Below are 21,784 nucleotides of genomic sequence, written 5' to 3' on the forward strand. Positions count from 1 at the left end.
TAATGACAGACGTAAAATTATTTGTTTAGTGTATGTCTAGCTGCATGATTCAACATAGTTTTCTGACATAAAGCAAAAAAAAAAAAGTTACTTGTTGGAGTGGCTCTCGGTCTATAAATGAATGCTTTGTGAAAATAACATTTTATTTGTTATGACTTAGCTGTATACTTGTCTCTTTTCTATTAAATCTATCGAGAAAAAAAATATATATATATACGATTTGGGATGAATTTGTCAAGTTCCGAATTTGCATAAAATTCGCAATTCATTCAGAGAAAAAAAACTTTTTCCAAGTTTGAAATCTTCAAACTCTTTGATTTCATTTAAAACGAACGAAAAAAAAATACTATGGAAACCTAAACATGTATAAATGTACATAAAAAACGCTTAAAAATTCTATACAAAAAAAAACTTGTTTTTGCTTTTCATCCTATGATCTGTCATCTTTTTTTATGAAATATCGTGTCAATTGTTGTGTGACAATAGAAAAAAAATTGTGCATTCTTGGTCATGCTTTGTTTATTCCAATTTAGTAACATGTTCGGTTGAACTCTGTGTTTTTGTATACGCATCTGAATATTTATAGTAATATTTATTGTGTAAATTACGGAATCACAAATGAATTTTGTTGTGAACTTTGTGGTTTTGTGTTGTTTGTTTGTTTTTTATTTTGCTTTGTATGGCAAGTACATGAGCCTTTTTTCCGCTATTCATTTGAACGGATGAATTTATCTCTGCCTAAGCACCAACGGCACCCATTGCTGTGGACACACTCAATCGATGAATTTACTCATCACTCAATGTGCTTAGGCTTGCGTTTGATCAAGATTTATTCAACTGCTCTGCCTCTGGGCGTCGTTCGGTTCCAATTTTTAACAGATTTGCAAATTCTATTTCTAACGCTTGTCGACCCTGTAAGGTGAAAGATTTTTTTTTTCTGTTAACAAAAAGAGCAACCTTTCATAGACATTTTAACATACTTGAATATTTTGTGTTGGTATCTGTAAGGCTAATGCCATGGCTGTGGCATCGAAGCTCTCATCAAGTGCAATTAGTGCACCGTGCACACCTGATTCTAATAGATTATTACCATATTCCTGTTGAAGAAACGAATTTGACTAAATTTTGAAATAGGCCTTTGATTTTTGGAGATGAATATTTTTCCCGTTCAAATGTGAAATTTACGTGATTTGAACAAAAGACATGATAAATTTAAAAAATGATTGAAAATTGAATGTTGGTCACCTTCAGTCCAATACTTGAGATCCATTTAATGACTCGATCATTGCTCCACACAAGTACGTCCGCAATAATGTTTTCAGTTGCTTTTCGTCTTTCTTCCAATGCATTGCGATCGTAGTTTAATCGTTTCAGGCACGAAATACCATATTGCAAACTAGTCTTATGGAAGCTATCGACCATTTTCAATTGGCCGCGCAAATCTTTCTTTGTTAAATGATCTAACATTCTTGCATCCACTAAACATTCCATAAATGTTGTCCGGTATTGTGGTAAACCAATGGTTGGCAGCCAATAATTTCCGATCCATTCGTGATTCATGTCACCTACAATTGAAACAGAAAAGTATTTGAATTAGCTCCATTTCTTTCTTAAAAAATAAAATTGAAAAAAAAAAGAACTCACCAAAAGCTAATGTTGTACGTGTTGTGTGCGGAGCAGATGGTGATGTGAGTGAAACCATTTCTTGAATGGCCAACCGAAGTTTTAGACGATGTAATGGATTGCTGATTCCGATTTCACGTTGAATTTCGGTGTCGCTGAGTGCGCTCATAATTGCTCCCGATTTGACATTTGCTCGACATGCGGCCACATACCAAGCCGGCATTCCAACCCAAAGTTCAAGCCACGCAACAATCGTTGGCCCATTCCACAATGCAAACGGTGTGCCGGCTTTCATTGCTTCACCAAGCAAATCATGCCGATAGTCATGCTCTTTTTTCTTTTGTCGTCCATAATCAACGGATTTACTACTAACACGACCGCCGGACATACTGAGCGTATCGTAATTTGAATCTATGTCGCTTATCAGCGACAATCCACTCATAGACATCATGCTAGCCGATCCATCTGGCATTGAATCCTTGACACCTTTTGCCTGTAATTTTACGTGCCGAAATGAAGACGATGAAATATGTGTTCATTAAAATAAAAATAATGCATAAAATTCCAATTTAAAGTTTTAAACAAAAACTTTTTTTTTTCAAAAACTTTACCTTTTCCTTTTTACTGAAAAATCGCCCCAAACTAGATTTGATGCTCTTTTTCTTTTGTGCTGCAGACACCGGATCACGGCAAACACTCGATGTTGGCGTTTGTAGCATACTCATCGATCCCATTGTATTGAGATGTCGTAGCGATTCTTGGCTTCCGTGGCGTGAACTAAGCGGTGATGGTCCAAAATTTGAACTTCCAACTCTGTGTGTGTATGTATGTTCAGTGCAGAAATGGCGTGGACGGCGCGGGTCAAAAAGCAAATCGAACATTTTGCAAAGGTAAAATTATGCAAAGGGAAGAAATAAGAAGAAATATTGAAATTATAATATGAAAAAAAGCAAAAGCATGGAGTTCTGTTTACATTTATATTGCTTAATTAAGCATGTACAATATTGAGAGAGCATAGTTATTTTGAATGAAATAATCAATGGAAAAAAGTTAATTTTTTTTTGCAAAAGTTACAGAAAAAATGATGTTTCTCTTTTATGGATTGTTTTTAATTAAAAAAATGTTAGCCATTACATAAAAATCAAAATGAAAATATAATCTTATGAAAAAAAAACAAAAAAATATATAAATAAATGGAATGTCAATTGAAGAGATACGTAATCCTAGCATTTCTACGCGCAAATACCCGACTTTCTTGAAATTGTTTCAATACCCGCATGTGCAAAATTGTTTACTACTCAGTTAAGCAATTTTGGAAGTTATTGACTATAGCCAACTGAGATTAAAGTTATTTAAAATTGATTTGTTTCATTTTCCAGTCGAATTCCGAAAAGAAAAATATAACTCAAATCAACTTCAATCCAATAAATTATCCGTCTGTTTAACGGCTTCAATTAATAAAATAAATGTTCAGTTGATTTCAGCTAGCCAGTCACTTCTTTTGCACTCGGGTAGTCATTCAATGAATTTATAAATGAGAACGAAATGAATTCAACAATGAGAACATACTTCTTCAAAATTTATTTCCACAAAGAAATGACGTACAAAAACTCATGTAGACAAAGTAAAAAAATGAAATAGTAAAATGTCATGTATAAAAATGTTAATGTGTATAATATATAAATTTAATCGTGCATAACATGCAAAAAGTGAAATGTCAATAAGTGCAATATTATTGATAAGTATGTGAAACGTGTATGTATGATTTTTGTGTGTATATATTGGAATATGATGGATATTTTGGAATATATTGGATTCATATCGTTTTAAAAATATTGAATATTATTCAAAGAAAATCGGATTCTTTCCTCGACATTCGATGTGAAATTAAAAGTATGAAATCGATTGTGAGCAATGATGTAAAATGCCGAATCTTCGATCTTGCAGACCAAATGGTGAATGATTCACCATAACAACAGACGAATTGACATTGATAAGTGGCATATTGGAAACAATGGAATGTTTCCGAAACCGATGTCGGCTGCTGGTTCGCCCGGTTTTTGTTTGCAGAAGTGATAATGGTGGAATATGCAATCGAACTTTCTTCAAACTATTTCTTCGATAGTTATCATAAGATGAGGATGGTAAATTATTTCTTCGTTCGGTGTATGAGTATGGTGTTTGACGTCGAGAGAATGAATTAAGTTCAAATTGAACTCGATTGCCGATTTGTTTGCTTTGGGGTTGATGGTAACGAGTGGATTTCAAGATGGAGGTGGGCTTTGGAATGTTCGACATACGTTTGGATGATAACAACGAACGAGAACGAACTTGATACGGAGATGAATTAAATTTATTTGGATAGCCAATAGTCTGCGGTACTGGATGATGACGATATGTGGTCGGATAGGGGCAAGAAGTGTTTGGATATTGTATGGGCATATGATATTTATGATGTGTTTTAATAGTGTTAAATTGTGTTTTGTCTAACCTAAAATTGTGATTTTGATACAAATTGGCGGTGTTAGTTAACCTTAAATTATTATGTCCTTGCGCTGGTGGCAATCCCATTGAGCGTCTGTGTATCAAGTGGTAAATTTTTATTTTGTTTTTGTATTTTAGATTTTATTGCATGAAGCACGCATCAGACAGCCGTAAAATGCATATTTTTCAAAAATAGAATACAAAAGATTTTAAGAACCATGGTGTGATTAGCTGTTTTCATTATGAAAATAATCGAATTTTTCTTACGACAAATGAATGCAAAGAATTTTTTGCTTTAAATAAATTGTATTACGAGCAATTACAGATGTGATAGATGATAAAAAAGGCAAGCAAGCCGATATTTTCGCTCTTATTTTGCTACAAATTGTAATTGAGTTAAATGAAACGTACCGTCTTAACTCCTCTTGACTATGAGCTAATGCTTGAGCAACACGTTCCAATCGCATTGAGCGAGCTGTAAGTGGCGATGCAGCACCGCCCGAACTCGAATCACCTATCGATGACATTCCATGGATTTCGTCGCGTGATATATCCGCAGACAATGCCGGAAGATTAAGCTATTATTGTTGATTGTAATAAAAATAAAATAAAAGAAAAATATATAAATCAGAACAACCATTTTAGAATGGGGCAAGCATATGAGCCTTTAATTGCTGCTACTGTTATAAAGATATAAAAAAATACGATTTTATGAGAATTCTTATATTGTACAATGAAACAGTTATGAATTTCTTTAATGCGTGTATAAGTGTGTATGTAGGTGTATCAACATGTAAAAAAGGTGAATGTAATATGTATAGTGTGTATATTGATTTTTTTGTGGTTGGATATGATCTGCTGCACCTATGCAAAAGTGTGTATGTACAAAATGCATTTTCATATGTTAGTAGACTTATATATCACTGGTCGATCAACCCAATGAATTGTATTGATTTTCTGTTTCGTTTTTTTTTTGTTGGTATATATCAAAATCGAAACATTACCTCTATATTATCATTTATACGAAAGTAAAATCGGGGAACAAAAAGGAACACATACTGAACAAGAAGAAAACCCATAAACAAACATGCAAACAGAAAACAGGAAATTACTTAAATGCAAAAGTAGTTTAAATAGAGAAACGAAATAAAACATGTTCTGGAAAATCGGCACACAAAATAATTTAAATCAACATCAAAGTAAGAGAATCATCAGAAACCAATGAAACATTTTCAATATAAATACAAAAGGGGAAGTTAAGAGACTCGAGTTGGAATATTGTGCATTGGATTTCATGTGGAAAGATTGACAGTGGTTGTGTGTGTGTTTGTGTGTGTATGTGCATGTATTTGTATTTGTTTGTCTTAGTTGTTTTGTTGTGTGTGTTTATTTGTGTTTAAATTTAAATTGGATTTTATCGTTTTGAATGCGACTGTTTTGGTTGCTTTTTGTGGGATAGATAGAAGTTCAAAATGTGATTGTTTTGTTTTTGTTTTGTTCACCTGACTCGATGGAAGTGATTCAGATAATTGTCCTGGGCTAATCGAAGCCACGTATTGATGAAGATGGGCTGGCGACATTGATGCCGGTGCCTTTTAGATTGTCGTACATATTTTCGCATATTTTAGTTTTTTTTTTGATATACAATTATATTCAACAGCCACCCATTTTCCAATTCCAATAAAACGGTGCAACACACATTTACAATGAACCATAAAGTTTTTTTTTGCCAATTTTGAAACATGTACAACATCCAATTTCGTGTCGTGTGCAGAATGGTATATTATTTTTTTTTTGTTTTGTCACAAAAGAACGGAAATTTGCAAGTATTCCGAAATGGTACAGCGAGAGAGCAAGAGAGAGAAAGAAAGAACGATAATAGATTGGTTGCAATTGAAATACAGTGTAGAAATGTCGTGTACAAATAAAATTTGAAATTTGACAAAAAAAAAATAAGAGAAGAGAAGAAATGAAAAGAATATCACGAAAACCAAAGAAAAAAGTAGACAAAATATTAAACAAATTTTATCGATTTAAATTCGGATAATTCGGAAAGAGAAACAGTGATCGAAAAACTTTCACTTCTGTAAACGCAAACAACACCAAAAAATAATCGAAAATTTCTACAAAAAGAAAATTGTTTGTATAAAACACCGATAAACCGTTTTTATGTGTAGAAACTCTAATACCCAAACAAAACAAAATATAATCAAATAAGAGAGGGAAAAAACCCAACAAACATATTTGCCAAAGATTCTATCGCCATTCTCTTTAAATAGACAACAATTTTGGTTTTAAATCATTTTAAATAGCATTTAACGAACATACCGTATGATATTTGTGTAAATAATCACGATTTGGACTATTTGGTGTACTGCGTCCGCTTAATGGCGGACTTTGTCGATCCATTGAACGGCCACGCGCCAACAAATTCATGTGCTCTAAACTGCCCACACGTGATTCAAGCTCTTCAGCTCTGGCCTCTGTCGACTGTTTTTCTTCCTGTATTAAACGTATTTCATTGTTTATGGCATCTAATTGCTCTTGCAACATCATGGCTAGTGTTTGTGCATCAGTGTGTCCCGTTGGTGACATTATTTCAGTGGTACTGAACAAACTTTCAGCATCATCTGTCACATCGGTTGGAACATCATAACCGGGTTGAACGTGTGACAGACTGTGTGCTGATGGCATCTTGGCCCATTCCTTTATAAAAAAAATATTAGAAGAATTAAAAATCGAGTGGATAGTTGTTTTTTTTTTTTTTAGATTGAGTTCTTACAAAGTTTGCCTGTTCAGCAAGACTTCGTGCATAAGCTTGCTCCTCTTCAAGTCGCTTATTGCGTCGCAATGAATGTGTATCGAAATTGGTATGCTGCGATGTGCTGCGTGTAAAATTATTTGGTTCGACTGTTGCGACATTGCTTGGTGAAAGGCTACGGGTGAGCGCTTCAGTTTGTTGAATATTAAATGCAATTTCCTGCTGAAGTAGTTGCCGTTTGAAATTCTCCGTTTCCAAGCGTGTTTTTGACAATTCTTTGACTATTTCGGTTTTATCATGATGCATCTCTTCGGCCAGTTTGCGTGCCTTCTCCAATTCTTGTTGTAATACATTCTTTTCATCTAATGCATGCATACGCTCTTTTAAATGAACTTGCAATCGATCATTCGATTCGGAGAGCAGTTTATCAACGGTCGATGATAAGCGTGCATTGTGCTCTTCATTCATTTTGAGACGTTGATTCAAACGCAATACTTCCGTATTCTTCTCATCCACTTGCGTTTCCAGTCGATTGATTCGATCTTCAGCCGACCCCTGTCGTTCTTGTGCCTGTAAATTTTTCAAGGTTGGATACGATGTGTTATGAATTTAGTAAGAAATGGATTTCGAACAAGATTTAGTGGTATTTTTCACGCATTCCGTAAAAACCAAACATGAAAAGAGCATGCCAAAAAAAGGAATTGTTGAGTTGGGACAAACACAATTTATCAACAAAGGAAATAAAAACAAAATTATTCCAAATTGCCTTGGTTTTATAAAAAAATATATGGAACCGAAAAATCCTTTTATCTGATAATGGAAATGATGTAATTCCGAAAAAAAATCCAAATCAAAATAACACGTATTCAACCAAACGATACACAAAAAAGACTTAAACATGAAATATGAAAATGGTTTGTACATCAAAAATGCTCGATAAAAAAAACACATGAAAATTATGGGTAATTTTAACTTGTGCCACACCGATAAACGCATGACGTTTTATTAACACATATGTATATGAATGAAAATGGTAGAAAATTTTCATTTATTTTTATTGAGTAATTTTGTTGTGCGTTTTTTTAAATGATTTTTTTTGTATTAAATAGAGTGGTTTGATGTATGGATATAATATTGAGTGTTGTGATTTTGATGAAAATGAAGCTGTTGGTTTGCCAATGATATAAAATAAGCATGTTTAACATGTTTTTTGTTGTTTTCATTTTTTTTTTGAAAAGAGAAAGATGTATACACAAGGACGGAGGGCAATTAGATTAAATTTTAAATCAGATAATCAGTGCATGTGTCATAATAAAGATGTCTGTATTTGTAATTATTTGGAAAATAAATAGTAAATTTCTGTTTTGTATATTTGTGTGTTTATTGAATATGTAAATGGTTTGGTGTTTTTGTTTTGTACACAGTTTTTTTTTTCGTGGTTGAAAAGTGGGGTGACGACTTTTAATGAACGACGAGAGAAAAAATCGCTTCGAATTACATCAGCCGCCTGTGGGGCCATGATGAAACGCTTCCATTTTACGCCGCAATTTATCAGTATACGAATTGCGTTTGCCTCTCGCTATCATCGCAATTTCTAATTTGTTTTTTTTTTTCTTATTGCAAAAGCTATTCTACAATGTTTTTTAGGTAAATAATACAGTCAAGCTAATCTACCGATCACACAGTTAGATGTAAAACGCAGTAAGTCTAGGTTATTATGTCTTTGCACTCATTATTACAAGCATTCTAAATCAGAAAATTCACATCTGTCAGCAGATTTCGTTTGACATATGGCAATCATTAATTCATATGTAGCGTTTCTTTAAATATTCAGCATGATCATCTCATTCAGAAATAGGACGAGACAGTCATTTCTACATTCTTGCTGTACTTCGCTTCGGAAGTGATTATTAGATAGGAATGATTGAGATTTTTCATTTTATTATTGTCGAACCAAAAAAAAAAAATTCAAAGATTCATATTTTTTGTTCACGCATTGTTATCGTGATGCTGTGTCTGCTTTTCAAACAATATCACGCGATTCAACAGTTATACGCATTCAATTAGTTACTTTCCTTGGAAACGTTTAATTCAAAGCAGTTTCAAATTTTTTCATTCTCCTTTGAATCATCGTCATCATTGAATGTGTTTCTTCGAATTTCATTCGAACAGTACAAGGAACTTTTTAATTATATCGATTCGAAACAATTACTTGATATAAGTACTCGCTAGAATGAGTGAGCTAAGTGTCTACACTTAAAATTGCAGCTTTGCAATCAATAATATTTGCCATAACGTTCTCGTTACTGTGTATTCCCACTTCAAATCTACTATGAGCACACGCTTGTAATCTAAAACCGAAATTCGAAAGAAAATTGAATTTAATAATGCAGTCATCATCATGCATCACTATGAATATTGTTCAAATTATGCGCATATATAGCAACTGTAAAATTGTTGCATAAAATTACCGAACGTCGCTTTAACATTTTTATCCATCTATAATTCATTTTTCGCAAAAGATATTATTGAAGAAACGACGCTAGTCGTAAAATTACTCTGTTTTTAACGCTCAGTCTAGTTAGTAATGTAATATTTAATATTTGATTGGAAATGTGCTAAAATCGATTTGAATTCTTAATTATTTGAGAAGCAATCGAATGTAGAAAAAGGCAACATTCTATCGAAAGTTTCGATGATGCAAAAATCAATTAACGAGTTATAAATCGTTTGTATAACAATTTGAAATTGCCAATTTATTAGAAGTGACAAGACTCAGAGATAGCATTCCAATGAGTTTACAATAGCTGATTGTCCTTTTCACTTTCGGAAAATAATGGTGGCATACTACCGAAATGTCATTATACCTTTTCTTTTGTAATGAAATGAAATTTTTCATAGAATTGAAATTGTGATTCTGTGAATGCTAAATAGCATTTCCATGGAAATTCGAGAGTATCAAATTACTACTTTCATGCAGCAAGCACTCAATCCACAAGCGAACAGGTTGCTATTAATTTTGAGTCACTCATTTTCGATTACGAATTCGATAGAAGGGCAAGTTCAATTTAAGTACAAATGTTTACAATTTTAATTGCACGTTTGCATTTTTATTCTGCATTTTTTGCATAGTATGCAATTCAAAGCTCATTTAAATTAATTATACCGAAATATGGTGCACGCGGCACAATGATAATGAACGTACAATTAATGTTTTCGCTATTTTCATTTTGAACGAATCGAATCGTTTGTAATAGGCTCAAATGTTTTTTTTTCGTCGTTGGCAAAAAATTGAGTTCAATATTTTAATAATTTGTGATTCTTCGTGTATTTAGATTAATTTTTCATTCTAGCAATTAGTGTTAATCTTATATAATTTGTCGCAGAGGACGATTCATATTCAATAGAAGTCATAATTCAAATTGGAGTAAATTTATTTCAATTAAATTCATCTATCATTTTACAATCAATGCCGTTTGATTAATGCATACCTCTGATACGATTGATTTCAATTGAAAACATATGATCATGTCCGTTTTTGACATTGCTTTATGAATAACCATAATTCATATATTATAAAATTCCTAACCAAAACACATTTTAAAACAAGTAAAATTACTTTTGTACCACTCATGATGCACATGAAAATTATAAAAAAAAACTATCTAACACGTGTATCAAAAATTTGTTCAAACGAATAAGATGCATTGATTGAAAGAAAAAAAGGTGTAAAAAATACACAAAAAATTGATAAAAGTTGAATTTATATTGGAAGTGCTCCCAAATGAAAAATACGTAAAAGAAATCATTGAGCAAAGAAGACACGATTTAATCAAAATGAGATTGATTTAAATTCAACGTCCGAAAAATCATTTCAAAAAAAAAACTATATAGTGCAATTTATTATAATACATATAAGATATGTCATATCCAAATGATAAAACGAAATAATCTGAATGTCTAGTACAAAACACATTACACCAAAACCGAGACAAAGAGAGAAAGTGAGTGAAAAAAATGTAAAATGTACGTAGTAATAATTTTGGTTGTTGTTTGCAACCATCTTTTGTTGTGACACTGCACTTACCTGCGATCCTACCTGATTGAGAGCCTCCATACGGGCTTTCAATTGCTCTTCCATTTCGGGTAACTTGGAATATTGTGTCAATTTTTGCTCGGACAATTCGAGTTTCTCTTGAATGGCAGCGATTTTTTCGTCTTGTAATTTCAATTGTGCCTCTTTGTGCCGCAGTTCCTGTTCGAGTTTTTCGTTCAAATCGTGCAACGATGTCGATTCACGTTGTGCATGCAAATAACGTTTTTCCAATGTTGCGATACGCTCCTCTTGATCCTCTTTTTGTGCAACATTTTCGCGTAAATCGCGTTGCAATTTCGAACACGTATCTTGTGCTTTGGAAAATTCCTTTTGAACCTTCGATAAATTCTCTTCAACTTCGCTGATTTTATTATTCAGATCGGATACACGGCGTTGCCATTGTGACAATTCAGCAGTCTGTCGCGGAACGTATTGAAAGGATTAAAGAAAATAAATAAAGTGACGACGAGATTGAGAAATCAAGTGAATCGACACGGATAAAATGAAGAATATTTACCTGTTTCTCAATGATTGTTTGTAGTTCGTGTGTTTTGGCAGAATAATCAACTGCGTCAATTTCACCGTTGATTGTTTGTCCAACACTCTATTGGCCGTGATGTAAATGAAAATAGCATTTTTTTTAGCATAAATGAAATGAGAGTAATTTTCATGTAAGAATATTTTAAGTCTATAGACGTGAGGATTTTTATTTTGTATAAGCGTTCCTTCCGTTGCCATATTGCGTAATTATTATTTTATTGCGGATGATAAATAAATATAAATTAGAACCGGGTGTTAATTAGTACGGCATATTACGGAAATTTTCATGAGAAAATTCTGTGTTTTTCGAGCGCATAAAATAACATGGTATAAGCATGACATCAAATAGTTTACGTGACAATAAATGTTGAGTAGTTAGGTTGTTTGTTCTCCTTTTTTTCATTCATCCTCTTTCTTTCTTTCTCTCTTACCTTTTCACCGTCATGGTTCTCCTTTGAGCCATCGCTCTGGTTTGAAATTTGAATTGCTCCCGACTTAAATTGTTGCAACTGTTGGGTAGATATTATGGAAGAAGAAAAAAAATAGACGACATTGTTAGTAAAGTAAATGTAGCTGAATTGTAACCATCTCATATTCATTGCGAAAGCGGCAACAAAGTTACACGAAATAGGAACAATAAAAATGTAGCACTAATATTGCTGGTGAGAATTTATCTGCAATTTTTGTGTGTGTGTTTTGCTTGTCAAGCAAAAATCGGCCATGCAATGGCAAATTATGCTGTTAATATGGAATTAAGCCGATTTGCACTTACTTCTTCTTTGGTTGTATTGAGCTCTTCTTCAAGCGTTGAATTTTTCTCTAGTGACACTCGTAATCGCTCCCGTACCTATGAACAAAACAATTTTTTTGTGTGTGTGAGTATGTTCAAAACAAACGTGAACCAAATAAACATATCAAGTTCAGTCGTGACGTTTTTTTTGAGTGGCTAATTATAAACAATCATTTTGTTTCTATTTCAGCACTTTCGGTAGATAATCTCAATTTGGCCCCCTTTTTTCAAAATACAAAAATTCAAGTATAACAATACGTTCGTTTTGGCAGAACATTGCGATGACATTGAGGTTATCATCACGTGCTTCAAATCAAATTAATTGAAAACGTTGATTGTTTCAATTAAATCGATTGATACTGCGTGTGACGCTACTGAACCAATGGTTCATTGTCTTACTTGACTTATCTTCGTAAAACGTGTTTGTTTATAAGCAAAAAAATTATTATTATAATATGGTCGTATGTTTGCTATCAAAATTCTGGATTCACTGCTATTTAATATCAATTCGATTGAAAAAATCCAAAAAATGTTGATATTTTTTAATGAATCTTTGAATTTAAATTGGCTAATATTGAAATTATACAAATAAAACGAACTACTGAATTTTGACCGAATTTTTTTTCCATGACTAATCCTCTTTTCGTGCTCTTTTGTACTTACCTTCTCATCTAAAGCTTTGTGATGTTCAAATAGACTTTTAAGCGCCTTCAATACTTCAACTTCACTGGAGACCCCACTTTGAGCAGCTGCCTGTCGTTTAACCACAGTCATACGCAATGATCGTTCGTGTCGTGACACCAAACATTCCAGATGCTCCAATAGTAGCTGTTTGTTTACGATGCAAATAAAAAAAAGAAACAAAATTTAAATAAATATTCCCATTAATTATGCCAATTGAGCATATTGAGTGCCGTATGATTCAACCGGTTCTGATGATGATTATGATGATATACATTGGTTTACCCCAAAAATGTAAATGACATCATCAATTTCTTCAAAAGCAAAGTAAATATTTCAATTTGCAAACGACAATGACGTACTTTTTCTCTATAATGGATTCAATAAGAAATGGCAAACGATGCGTCGTATCCAATAACAACGACGACGACAATAAACAACAACAACAACAACGACCAAATAACTCTGTAATCAAATTTGTTTTCTAAATTAAACGCGAAAATTTCCATCACACATTCAAGTGATATCTATACGTACACGTACACTTATAGCAATTGGGTTTGCTTCGAGTATAATGTGAATTTTTTTTCTCGTGCTGACGCTTGTTTTTTGTTTATCAACGTCGGGATGTGTATAACTGTGTGAAACGATGTCACGACCCTTTCACTTGAACAACAAGAAACATTCTATTGCATGATAATGATGATGATGATGCTGCCGCTGATATCGAAATGCCGAGCCGAGCATATATAAGGCAATGCGCAACACATCAATTCAAATCAAATTAAAATTGTGCGCACATGAGTTCAGTGCTAAGTTTCTTATATTATTCGATGAGAAATCCTCGACGGAGAAAGCTAATTAGTTCTCAAAGGAAATACTGGATCGAATAAGATTCTGTTCAAGTTTCAAATATAATTCAAGTGAAAACAAGCAAATTGAAAAAAGAAAAAAAAAAAAAAAAAAACAGTGAAAATGAAAATGTCAGCATTGTTTGTTGCTATGTCGGTGGGTGCATCAATTGTGATTGCAGGACCAGATGATTCCGAACCGATACGAGCCAATGTGTATTCAGGAAAAGACAATAAGAGACCAACATTTGCGCGACGTTGTCGATCACAAGCAAAAGGCTTGGCAATGAAAACCATCGAGCTTGGTAAAGAAATCACCTACAAAACAGCCAACGCAACTGTTTACATCACAGATCGAATTGGAAACCGTGTATCGACAATATTTCAGTGATTTCAAGAATACCAATTCCTCATCAGCAGTGGCTCTGTTTAAAAGTGTCTGTGCTCTCATCCAGTCATCCCATTATTTATTATTATTTCTAAGTAATTTTAATTGTAAAATTGTATTTGCACCGTATGCTAAGTTTGCATTCGATTTGTATTAGATAAGACTGAGAGATTTAGATGCGAAGTAGTAATAAAAGTGAATAAAATGATAATAAAATAAGTTGAAAAAAGAAGAAGAATAAATATGTGTGTGTTTTATTCAATGTTGGCCTGAATGGTTATCAACTGCTTTTCCTGACTGATTTATGGGAATGACGCTGGCGATGATATTAGTACTGAAATGGCATTTACGCGTTCACATTGCTCGTATTGCATATTCGATGAACCATATACTGCACTTGACTCGTTATAAATCTCAATAGCGCTTGTCTAAAATCGAGTTTCAGTGCGATAGTTATGTATATATATATATTTTTTTTCTTCTACAAGTTGAAACACATGTGTACACTGCTGATCTGTTAAATTTCTTTCTTTCGCTTTCTCATTTCTGGCTCATACAATCATATTCTGTCTTTAGTTGTTGTTTTTTTTTGCCTTACCCGTGTGTTATTTCGTTCGGCTTTCAATTCAGCTATCTCCTCGTCACGTTCAAGTAGTGTTTCTCTGGCTTGCGTTAGTTCCTTTGTAAGCGTTGAAAATTCCTGCAAAAATGCCAAAGAGAGAGGGAGAAAAGAAAAGAATTCGCAGATGAGTAAATTGTTAGGTGCACAAAACTTTACTATATGAACTATGATTAAAGAAATATGTATGCGCTTCGCTCCATAAATCAAAGTGAATGAACGCTACAAATAAAAACTAAATATATATCGCATATGAAACGAACGAACGCGTTGAGTATTTTATCAACGCACTTTGCATTTGAAGTAATCATAGAGGTGTATAAATGCATTATGAGCGAATTTTTTAATATTTGTTGTGGTATTAAAAATGTGTACACGCTTCTTCTTCTTCTTCCTTCTTTTTCGCCTTAGATTTTATAATGCGCTGCAATTTAAGTATATGGATAGTTGAATGCCTTAGAGTTCGCTGCATTTTATTCATTCCAATTTTTATGTTTTTAAGTCCGCAATTATGGCGCTAAGAGAATTGCGACGTTTCACACAGAAATTGATTGTACAATATATTTTCTTCTTTGCATTATTAATATTGCTTATCGTGTATGCATGCTTGAAGACAAAAAAAAACACAGAGCCCACCCAACACCTCTTATCTCTCAAACTCTATGGCATTCAAACTGTTCATCTTAAAATTCATATCTAATTCCATAATATATTAATCGTTTCTATAATGTCAACCATCGCCGGAGTTTAAATGTGCCGGCTATATTGTTGTTGTTATTGCTGTGCAATTACTGTTGATCGGTCGTCATGCGGCTATTGTAATAAATTCCATCTCATTGCATTGCAACAAAAACGATAACAATAAATCAAATTCCGTAGTAAATCCATAAAATTAATTACAATTTATTATGTTGGTGATGTTGTTTTGGGTTAAATATTGCCAATTTCGAGAAATGCGTAGTCTATAAAAAGTATGTGAGTTTTATGGTGGTGGCGGCGGTGGTGGTGCCAAGAGCAGGCCCCGATTGCACACATATCGTATAATTGTATGAATGGCGCTCGGTAGCTTTTGTCGAACATTTATTACAACTTTGCTATTGCATATCAGCATAAAACCTCATACATTATTTGGCTCGCATAGTATGTTTTCGAATACATATTTTACGTGGAAATTTTTGCACATTTGGATATATTATTATTATTATTTTCGTTTTACCGTTTATTTCCATGTTTTAATTAACGTCATAAAAGGAATGCGGCAAATGAAACGATACACGAAAAAAAGGCACAAGTAGCTCTACACAGAAACAAGTGTTCGAGTACGCTTACCCGCACTTGCGGTGTTAGTAGAGACTTTACCCCTCAAAATGAGTTACGCACTCTATTTTACTCTATTTTTGGTGTTAGTTTCATCAAACGTATGTGACGATACACTTTGCAATCATATTCGTTAGCGTATACACAGACTCATATGCACGCAACGAAACCTAACTCGTTGAACGCATGCGGCAACGTACATATGTACTACACATGTATCTCTTTTTTCACTGTGATGCGTTTACTTCGATGAAACTAACACCAAAAATAGAGTTAAATAGAGTGCGTAACATTAAAGCCTCTACTAACACCACAAGTGCGAGTAAGCGTACTCGAATACTTGTTTCTGTGTATTTGTATACATACACACTTTTTTTGCGATCTCTCTCTCTCTCTCCATTACTTAATTACGAGCACTTGAACATTTTATGTACGCACGATTTTTTTTTTTTTCAATATGCCTCACACGCCATTCGCAAACGCATTTGGCAATTTGCTGTAAAAATAGAGACCATTTGGAAGGAATACCTGGGCGTTCGTTCTTTTTGTGTAATACAGTAGTAGGATGAACATTTAAAATTCAACCTTTGTAACGAAACAACGATGCCGGTTAATAGATGAACTCAATTAAACCATGTTGAGAACATTAATCAGACGTCTGACGGCACCGGATTGAATTTAAATTTGGATCACCGCAGAGATAGCGAAAGGTAGAGAAAGAGAGAGAGAGAGAAAGATAGATGGAGACTGGGAAAGAGGGAGAGAGAGATAGAGATATACACAATTCAGTGTGACAGAGGTTAAACCAGAGTTAAACGAGGTTGCTCTTGCATTTGAAAAAGAGATCAAATGTCATTAAATGGCGTCAATTTCAATAATTACTAATATCGATTTTCGGTTTATAAAGTGAAAATGGATGTATCTTTTTTCAGTTTTGTTCGATTTTGTTTGTTGTTGCTGTTGCAGTTGTTTGTTCGTTTTACAATCGGACACTGGAAAATAGATAAAGATAAACGGTGTGAGCCTACACACCGAACTCAATATGTTACGAGCTACGAGTAGCAGCAGCAGCAGCCGTAACGGCAATAAATTAGATTATTTTACAAATAGCGCATTCGAACAGCCTCGAAATGTGTAGAGAGAAAAAAATGTCACGTTCTGTTCCTTTTCATGTCTGAAAACATATACTGATAACGGTATACACTTGAACGCAAATCGTTCTATATTAATAGAATTTCCATCTGTAACTCGAGCCGAATGTGTGTTACATGTTTCGATTTGTCAAACTTAATGCCAAATTGCACCTTAATGATTGCTTTTTTTATGTGTGCCAGAAATAAGCGACAAAAAGAATGAACGCTTGTTTACCTTGCAATTCAAAACTTGGATCGATAAGATTCCTAGTCATAGGCCCGATCGTGCGAATGAATCACGCCATAATCTTTCTTACACACACATAAACATACTTACGCCCATATCAGACACTCATTGCATAGCCAAAGTGGAATTGATTGTTTTTCAAATTGGTGACGATGAAAGCGTCGATATCATTCACTAACTAATACATGAATGAACAATAATACATCGAAATTTTTTTGCTATTGTTCAATAGTATTTAAAGTTTGATTGTTTTTTATGATGTCCATCGTAAACAGATAACAAAGAGAAACAATTCATTGAGCTAGTGCCTCGATTTTGGCCCAATTTATTTGTCTAATTTATGGGGCGAATTTCGTAGAATTGCGATTCGCCATATGTCTGGAATGTGGTTCCCGCACATGTGCAAGTAAGTCACAATGATAAAAAGTAGCAAATTTTATATGATGATAATGGAAGTTTTATTGTAACATGTTTTTTTCTCAAAATCAACGTTTTCTCTGCTAAATGCAGAGGTAACATGATGTGAGTGTGTTGTACGCGACGTAAAAGTTTCACCGCGTTTTGCTGAAATAAATGGCAAGCAATTCAAACATTAGTTCTAGTGGAAAAGTTTCTGTGCTATCAACGGGTAATATAATCATATCGTATGAATACAAGTACAGCGCGTTGTGTAATATGAATAAGCACTGAATTGCATTGAATCAAGTGCACGCGGAAAAAAGTAGAAGAGAGAAGAAAAAAAATGTGTGTACTTTTTGTTGGTAAAAGTCATTTGTCAGTATTCCACACGTCGCCGTCGTTCGTGTGGATTGAAGAAATAAAAATTTATTTGCCAAAATAAACATCCGATGAAAATTCATAGTATAATCCGCAATGTGAACGGAAATGAAGTTGAGAGAGAAAAAAAAACACATTGTTATCAACGTGGCAGAAAAGTTTTCTGTGTTTTACTTTCGTTTTAAGGATGACATTATTATGGATTTCGTTCACTTTGTTCGTTTAACTAGCAATTTTTTTTGTTGTTCGTCTTCTGTCTAATCGTTTGAACTATTTTCACTTGGACTGATGATGGCATCTCGGTCGGTAATCGCGATAGAAGCGAACAAATCGATCGAAAAAGAAATCCCATTCGAAGAAAACAAACAGTTGTTTTAGTAGCATTCAGTTTAAGATTGTTTAACCAAACAACACGAACTTATTTTAAATTCAAGACATTGTTGCACACAATATACGCGCGTACATACAAATACAGAGCAAATCAGTTGGGTAAAATCAGTCGTTTGGTTTTGGAAATTGGTTTCATCTGGACAGTTTTTTTCTCTCTCTCTTTCTCCGTTTTCCTATTGAATAAACAAAATCTCGTTGATTTGGGTAAAATCCATCATTTGTTGATCTTTGTATGTTCGATTTGGCGTTGCCAAGTGCTTTTACGACCAACATTATGTAGTCTGGTTTTGAGTGAGAGGAGAAACACATAAAAATCACACCATATAATCGATTTTCTTGGTAGATTTTCTGTGATAGCAAACACGCATTTGCTTTTTCAACATTTACTTTTCTGCATATCGACAATATCCGTTCAATTTTATATCGAAAGTGTATCGGTTGTCGATGTGTCGTAAAAATGTGCTGTTTGTCTAAAATGTATGTATGCGAGGCATTGCGAGCGACTGTGGGTGCGTGTTAAATGTTTTATTTAACATAAAAATCAGTATCTGACACATATACATGTATGTACAAACTAGATGTAGTCTCGAGGCTCGGTCATTGCGAGCAAAACAAGTTTGTGGTTTATGTATCAAATTACAATGTTTGTGATATGGTTAACGCCTTTGTTTAAACGCTTCTTAGCATCGATATTGGTTCGAAAAGCCAAAGAACTAATAAAACATTATTTGCAAGCATCTTGCACGGAATTTGCGGTTGGAAATCACATTGATTTAGATGTTGCTAGCTCGTGTGAAATTCACTTATGGTCGGCATCTTATTGCAGATGGAAACACGTTGGTTTTTGAGCTTACATTTTGAGCCACTTATTCAAGTTGAAATGTTTATATTGGAGATTTTTTTTCTCTCGATTTAATCCATTTTTTTACGACAAATGAGTACATAAAAAAGGAGAGAAATTGATTTTTTTAGAGAAAAATGAAAAAAAGGAGGGTGGATCGATGTTTTTATTGGTGTTGCCTTAGGCCTGATGAAGCCAAAAAGAACAAGTGCCAAAGCTATAAATTATTTTCAATATCCATGTTGTTTTTTCGCTCTTTGTAAATAATAATGAAGGAAGGGCACATTCTGAAAAAGAACGGAAAAAATGCGGAGATCATTTTGATGGAAATCGACGATGAGAAAAATTGGTTTTCTTGTTCAAAACTGATACCTTGTTTTGTACAATCCATTCGATTACTTTCACGAGTCGGTTGCACATTATTCATTACATTATTGTAATTACCAAATACATAATAGATTTTTACCCAATAATAAAAGGACGTCGTAATCATTTTTCCATTCAAAATGAATCTTAATTCATTATACATTCTCAATTCACTACACATTTACATGTTATTCATAGTTCATTGCACTTCGTATATCGTTACAAGCCGAATATTGCGTTAAACATATATTTTGCTACATGCTACGACAACGCCATCTCTGTTTCCCCATGTGTGTAGAGTATGTTCAATATTGACGTATCATTCAAACGTGTCAATTTTGTACCGCAAAAATAGCTGTCATCGTGAAAATATGTCAACAATATTATTCATTGAAATTTTTGAAATTGACTGTGCCGTGTTTATTTTTTAAAACAATTTTCAAATGCATATTTCTGTAAATCTCATTTCAACGTTTTGAAATATTTGTACAATTCTACATGAATAATATTTTAAATTTTTTAAACTGAAATGAAATTTTCAGCATAGAAACAGCTTCTGCTGCAAGACCAAAGATGTTGTTTTCGGGGGAGATTCGTGTGACGTTTTCATATAAAACATAAAGCGCATTACTCGGTTAATCGTTACTTGATTTATTATTACATTTCATCAAAATGCTCATTTTACATTTTCCATGCATTCAAATACACAAACCAAATATGCCATTCATAAAATAATTCAATCATTTTCATCAAATATGTGACGGCTTTGTTGCCAACTCATACACCCACAAACACACACACACCTGCACACACGAGAATATGTCTTTCGGTAATCAACTTTGTATTGTACTTTAGATTCAATAAATAATAAAGTTTAAAAAAAAATGAGACTGTCTGAGTCAATCACAATAACATGTGTCAGAACTGAGTTACTGTAAAATTTAAACATTGCTACCGGTTGTTTTTATTTTTCTGCTTTTCATTTTTTTACTCGCTTATCATTCTCTCTATTTTTACACCGGTATATAGATTACTTATTTAAATTATTTGTATATTTCATTGTCGTGTATCAAATGAAATGGTATGGAAACCACACAAAAAATCGATTTGGTTTCGAAAATTTCTTTGCATTTTGATTAGCGGCATGAATGAATAAATTAAATCGAAAGCAAGACATTTTTACACAGTAACTACGGTAATAGAATTTCCTGAACGCCGGTAATACGACATTCTTAGTGTACGTTTTACATTTTACAAAACCGAACAACTACCCCATAGAAATATGAGCATAAAACATCAAAGCAATACTCAATGAATGTTTCGCTGTACCGTCTTCGCGTTACTAGTTGCCAATCATCTGTCTTTGAAAGCATTTAAAAAAGGCGCTTCGGTTACTATTACACAGTGATAAAATGCTAACATAAAGAACGAGTGAAAGTTATTGTTCCAAATGAAAAAAAAAGTGCCTAAAAGTGGGACAATTTGATATTGCAACAAATTACCGAGAATTATATTGCTCGCCGTACAATTTATACAGAGTTTTATCAAAATATAATGAACCAGAGGGCTAAGCATGATAAACACTTGTAATTTCAGGGAACTTTGGTAAAAACTTTGAAACAACGAGCTAAACGTAATGTTTACCTCATTATTATTCCATGTTTTGTTTTGTGCTCCGAATAAGAGGAAGAGGCGGCTAAATCAGTATAACGAAATCCCATCTGAGAGTATAAAGTAAATAACAGTTCACTAGAGAGCCGACACCAAATTGGATCAATATAACTGTGAAAGTCAAACATAACCCGGGAAAAAACTAAACAAAATATCCAGAGGAAATGTGCTGAAAAAAAATGTTCGTCAAGAAAAAAGAAAACAATCAC

The 21,784-nt window shown here is 33.5% G+C and overlaps 1 protein-coding gene across 11 annotated transcripts in view; it reads right to left on the bottom strand.

Annotated features, from left to right (window-relative positions):
• Positions 1–501: 501 nt before the first annotated feature.
• Positions 502–21,784, bottom strand: part of LOC116337238 (liprin-alpha-1) — a 65,427-nt gene continuing 44,144 nt past the window's right edge. For 5 of the 11 annotated variants that reach the window (XM_031761643.1, XM_031761642.1, XM_031761641.1 and 2 more), the window contains 16 exons: positions 14,813–14,914; positions 12,958–13,122; positions 12,277–12,351; positions 11,936–12,013; positions 11,482–11,568; positions 10,956–11,381; positions 6,890–7,438; positions 6,436–6,813; positions 5,610–5,699; positions 4,519–4,685; positions 4,115–4,201; positions 2,235–2,436; positions 1,645–2,116; positions 1,246–1,565; positions 981–1,097; positions 502–912 (listed from right to left, as the gene is read on the bottom strand). In XM_031761643.1, coding sequence (XP_031617503.1) covers positions 823–912; positions 981–1,097; positions 1,246–1,565; positions 1,645–2,116; positions 2,235–2,436; positions 4,115–4,201; positions 4,519–4,685; positions 5,610–5,699; positions 6,436–6,813; positions 6,890–7,438; positions 10,956–11,381; positions 11,482–11,568; positions 11,936–12,013; positions 12,277–12,351; positions 12,958–13,122; positions 14,813–14,914 — 3,405 coding nt within the window. In that variant the 3' untranslated portion in view covers positions 502–822. The remainder of the gene's footprint in view (positions 913–980; positions 1,098–1,245; positions 1,566–1,644; positions 2,117–2,234; positions 2,437–4,114; positions 4,202–4,518; positions 4,686–5,609; positions 5,700–6,435; positions 6,814–6,889; positions 7,439–10,955; positions 11,382–11,481; positions 11,569–11,935; positions 12,014–12,276; positions 12,352–12,957; positions 13,123–14,812; positions 14,915–21,784) is intronic. The other 6 variants (XM_031761646.1, XM_031761640.1, XM_031761647.1 and 3 more) reach the window with 4 other exon arrangements.

The sequence above is a fragment of the Contarinia nasturtii genome, unplaced genomic scaffold, assembly GCF_009176525.2.
Source record: "Contarinia nasturtii isolate CC-2019 unplaced genomic scaffold, AAFC_CNas_1.1 Cnas_scaffold_220, whole genome shotgun sequence".
In the NCBI taxonomy this organism is placed as follows: Eukaryota; Metazoa; Arthropoda; class Insecta; order Diptera; family Cecidomyiidae; genus Contarinia; species Contarinia nasturtii.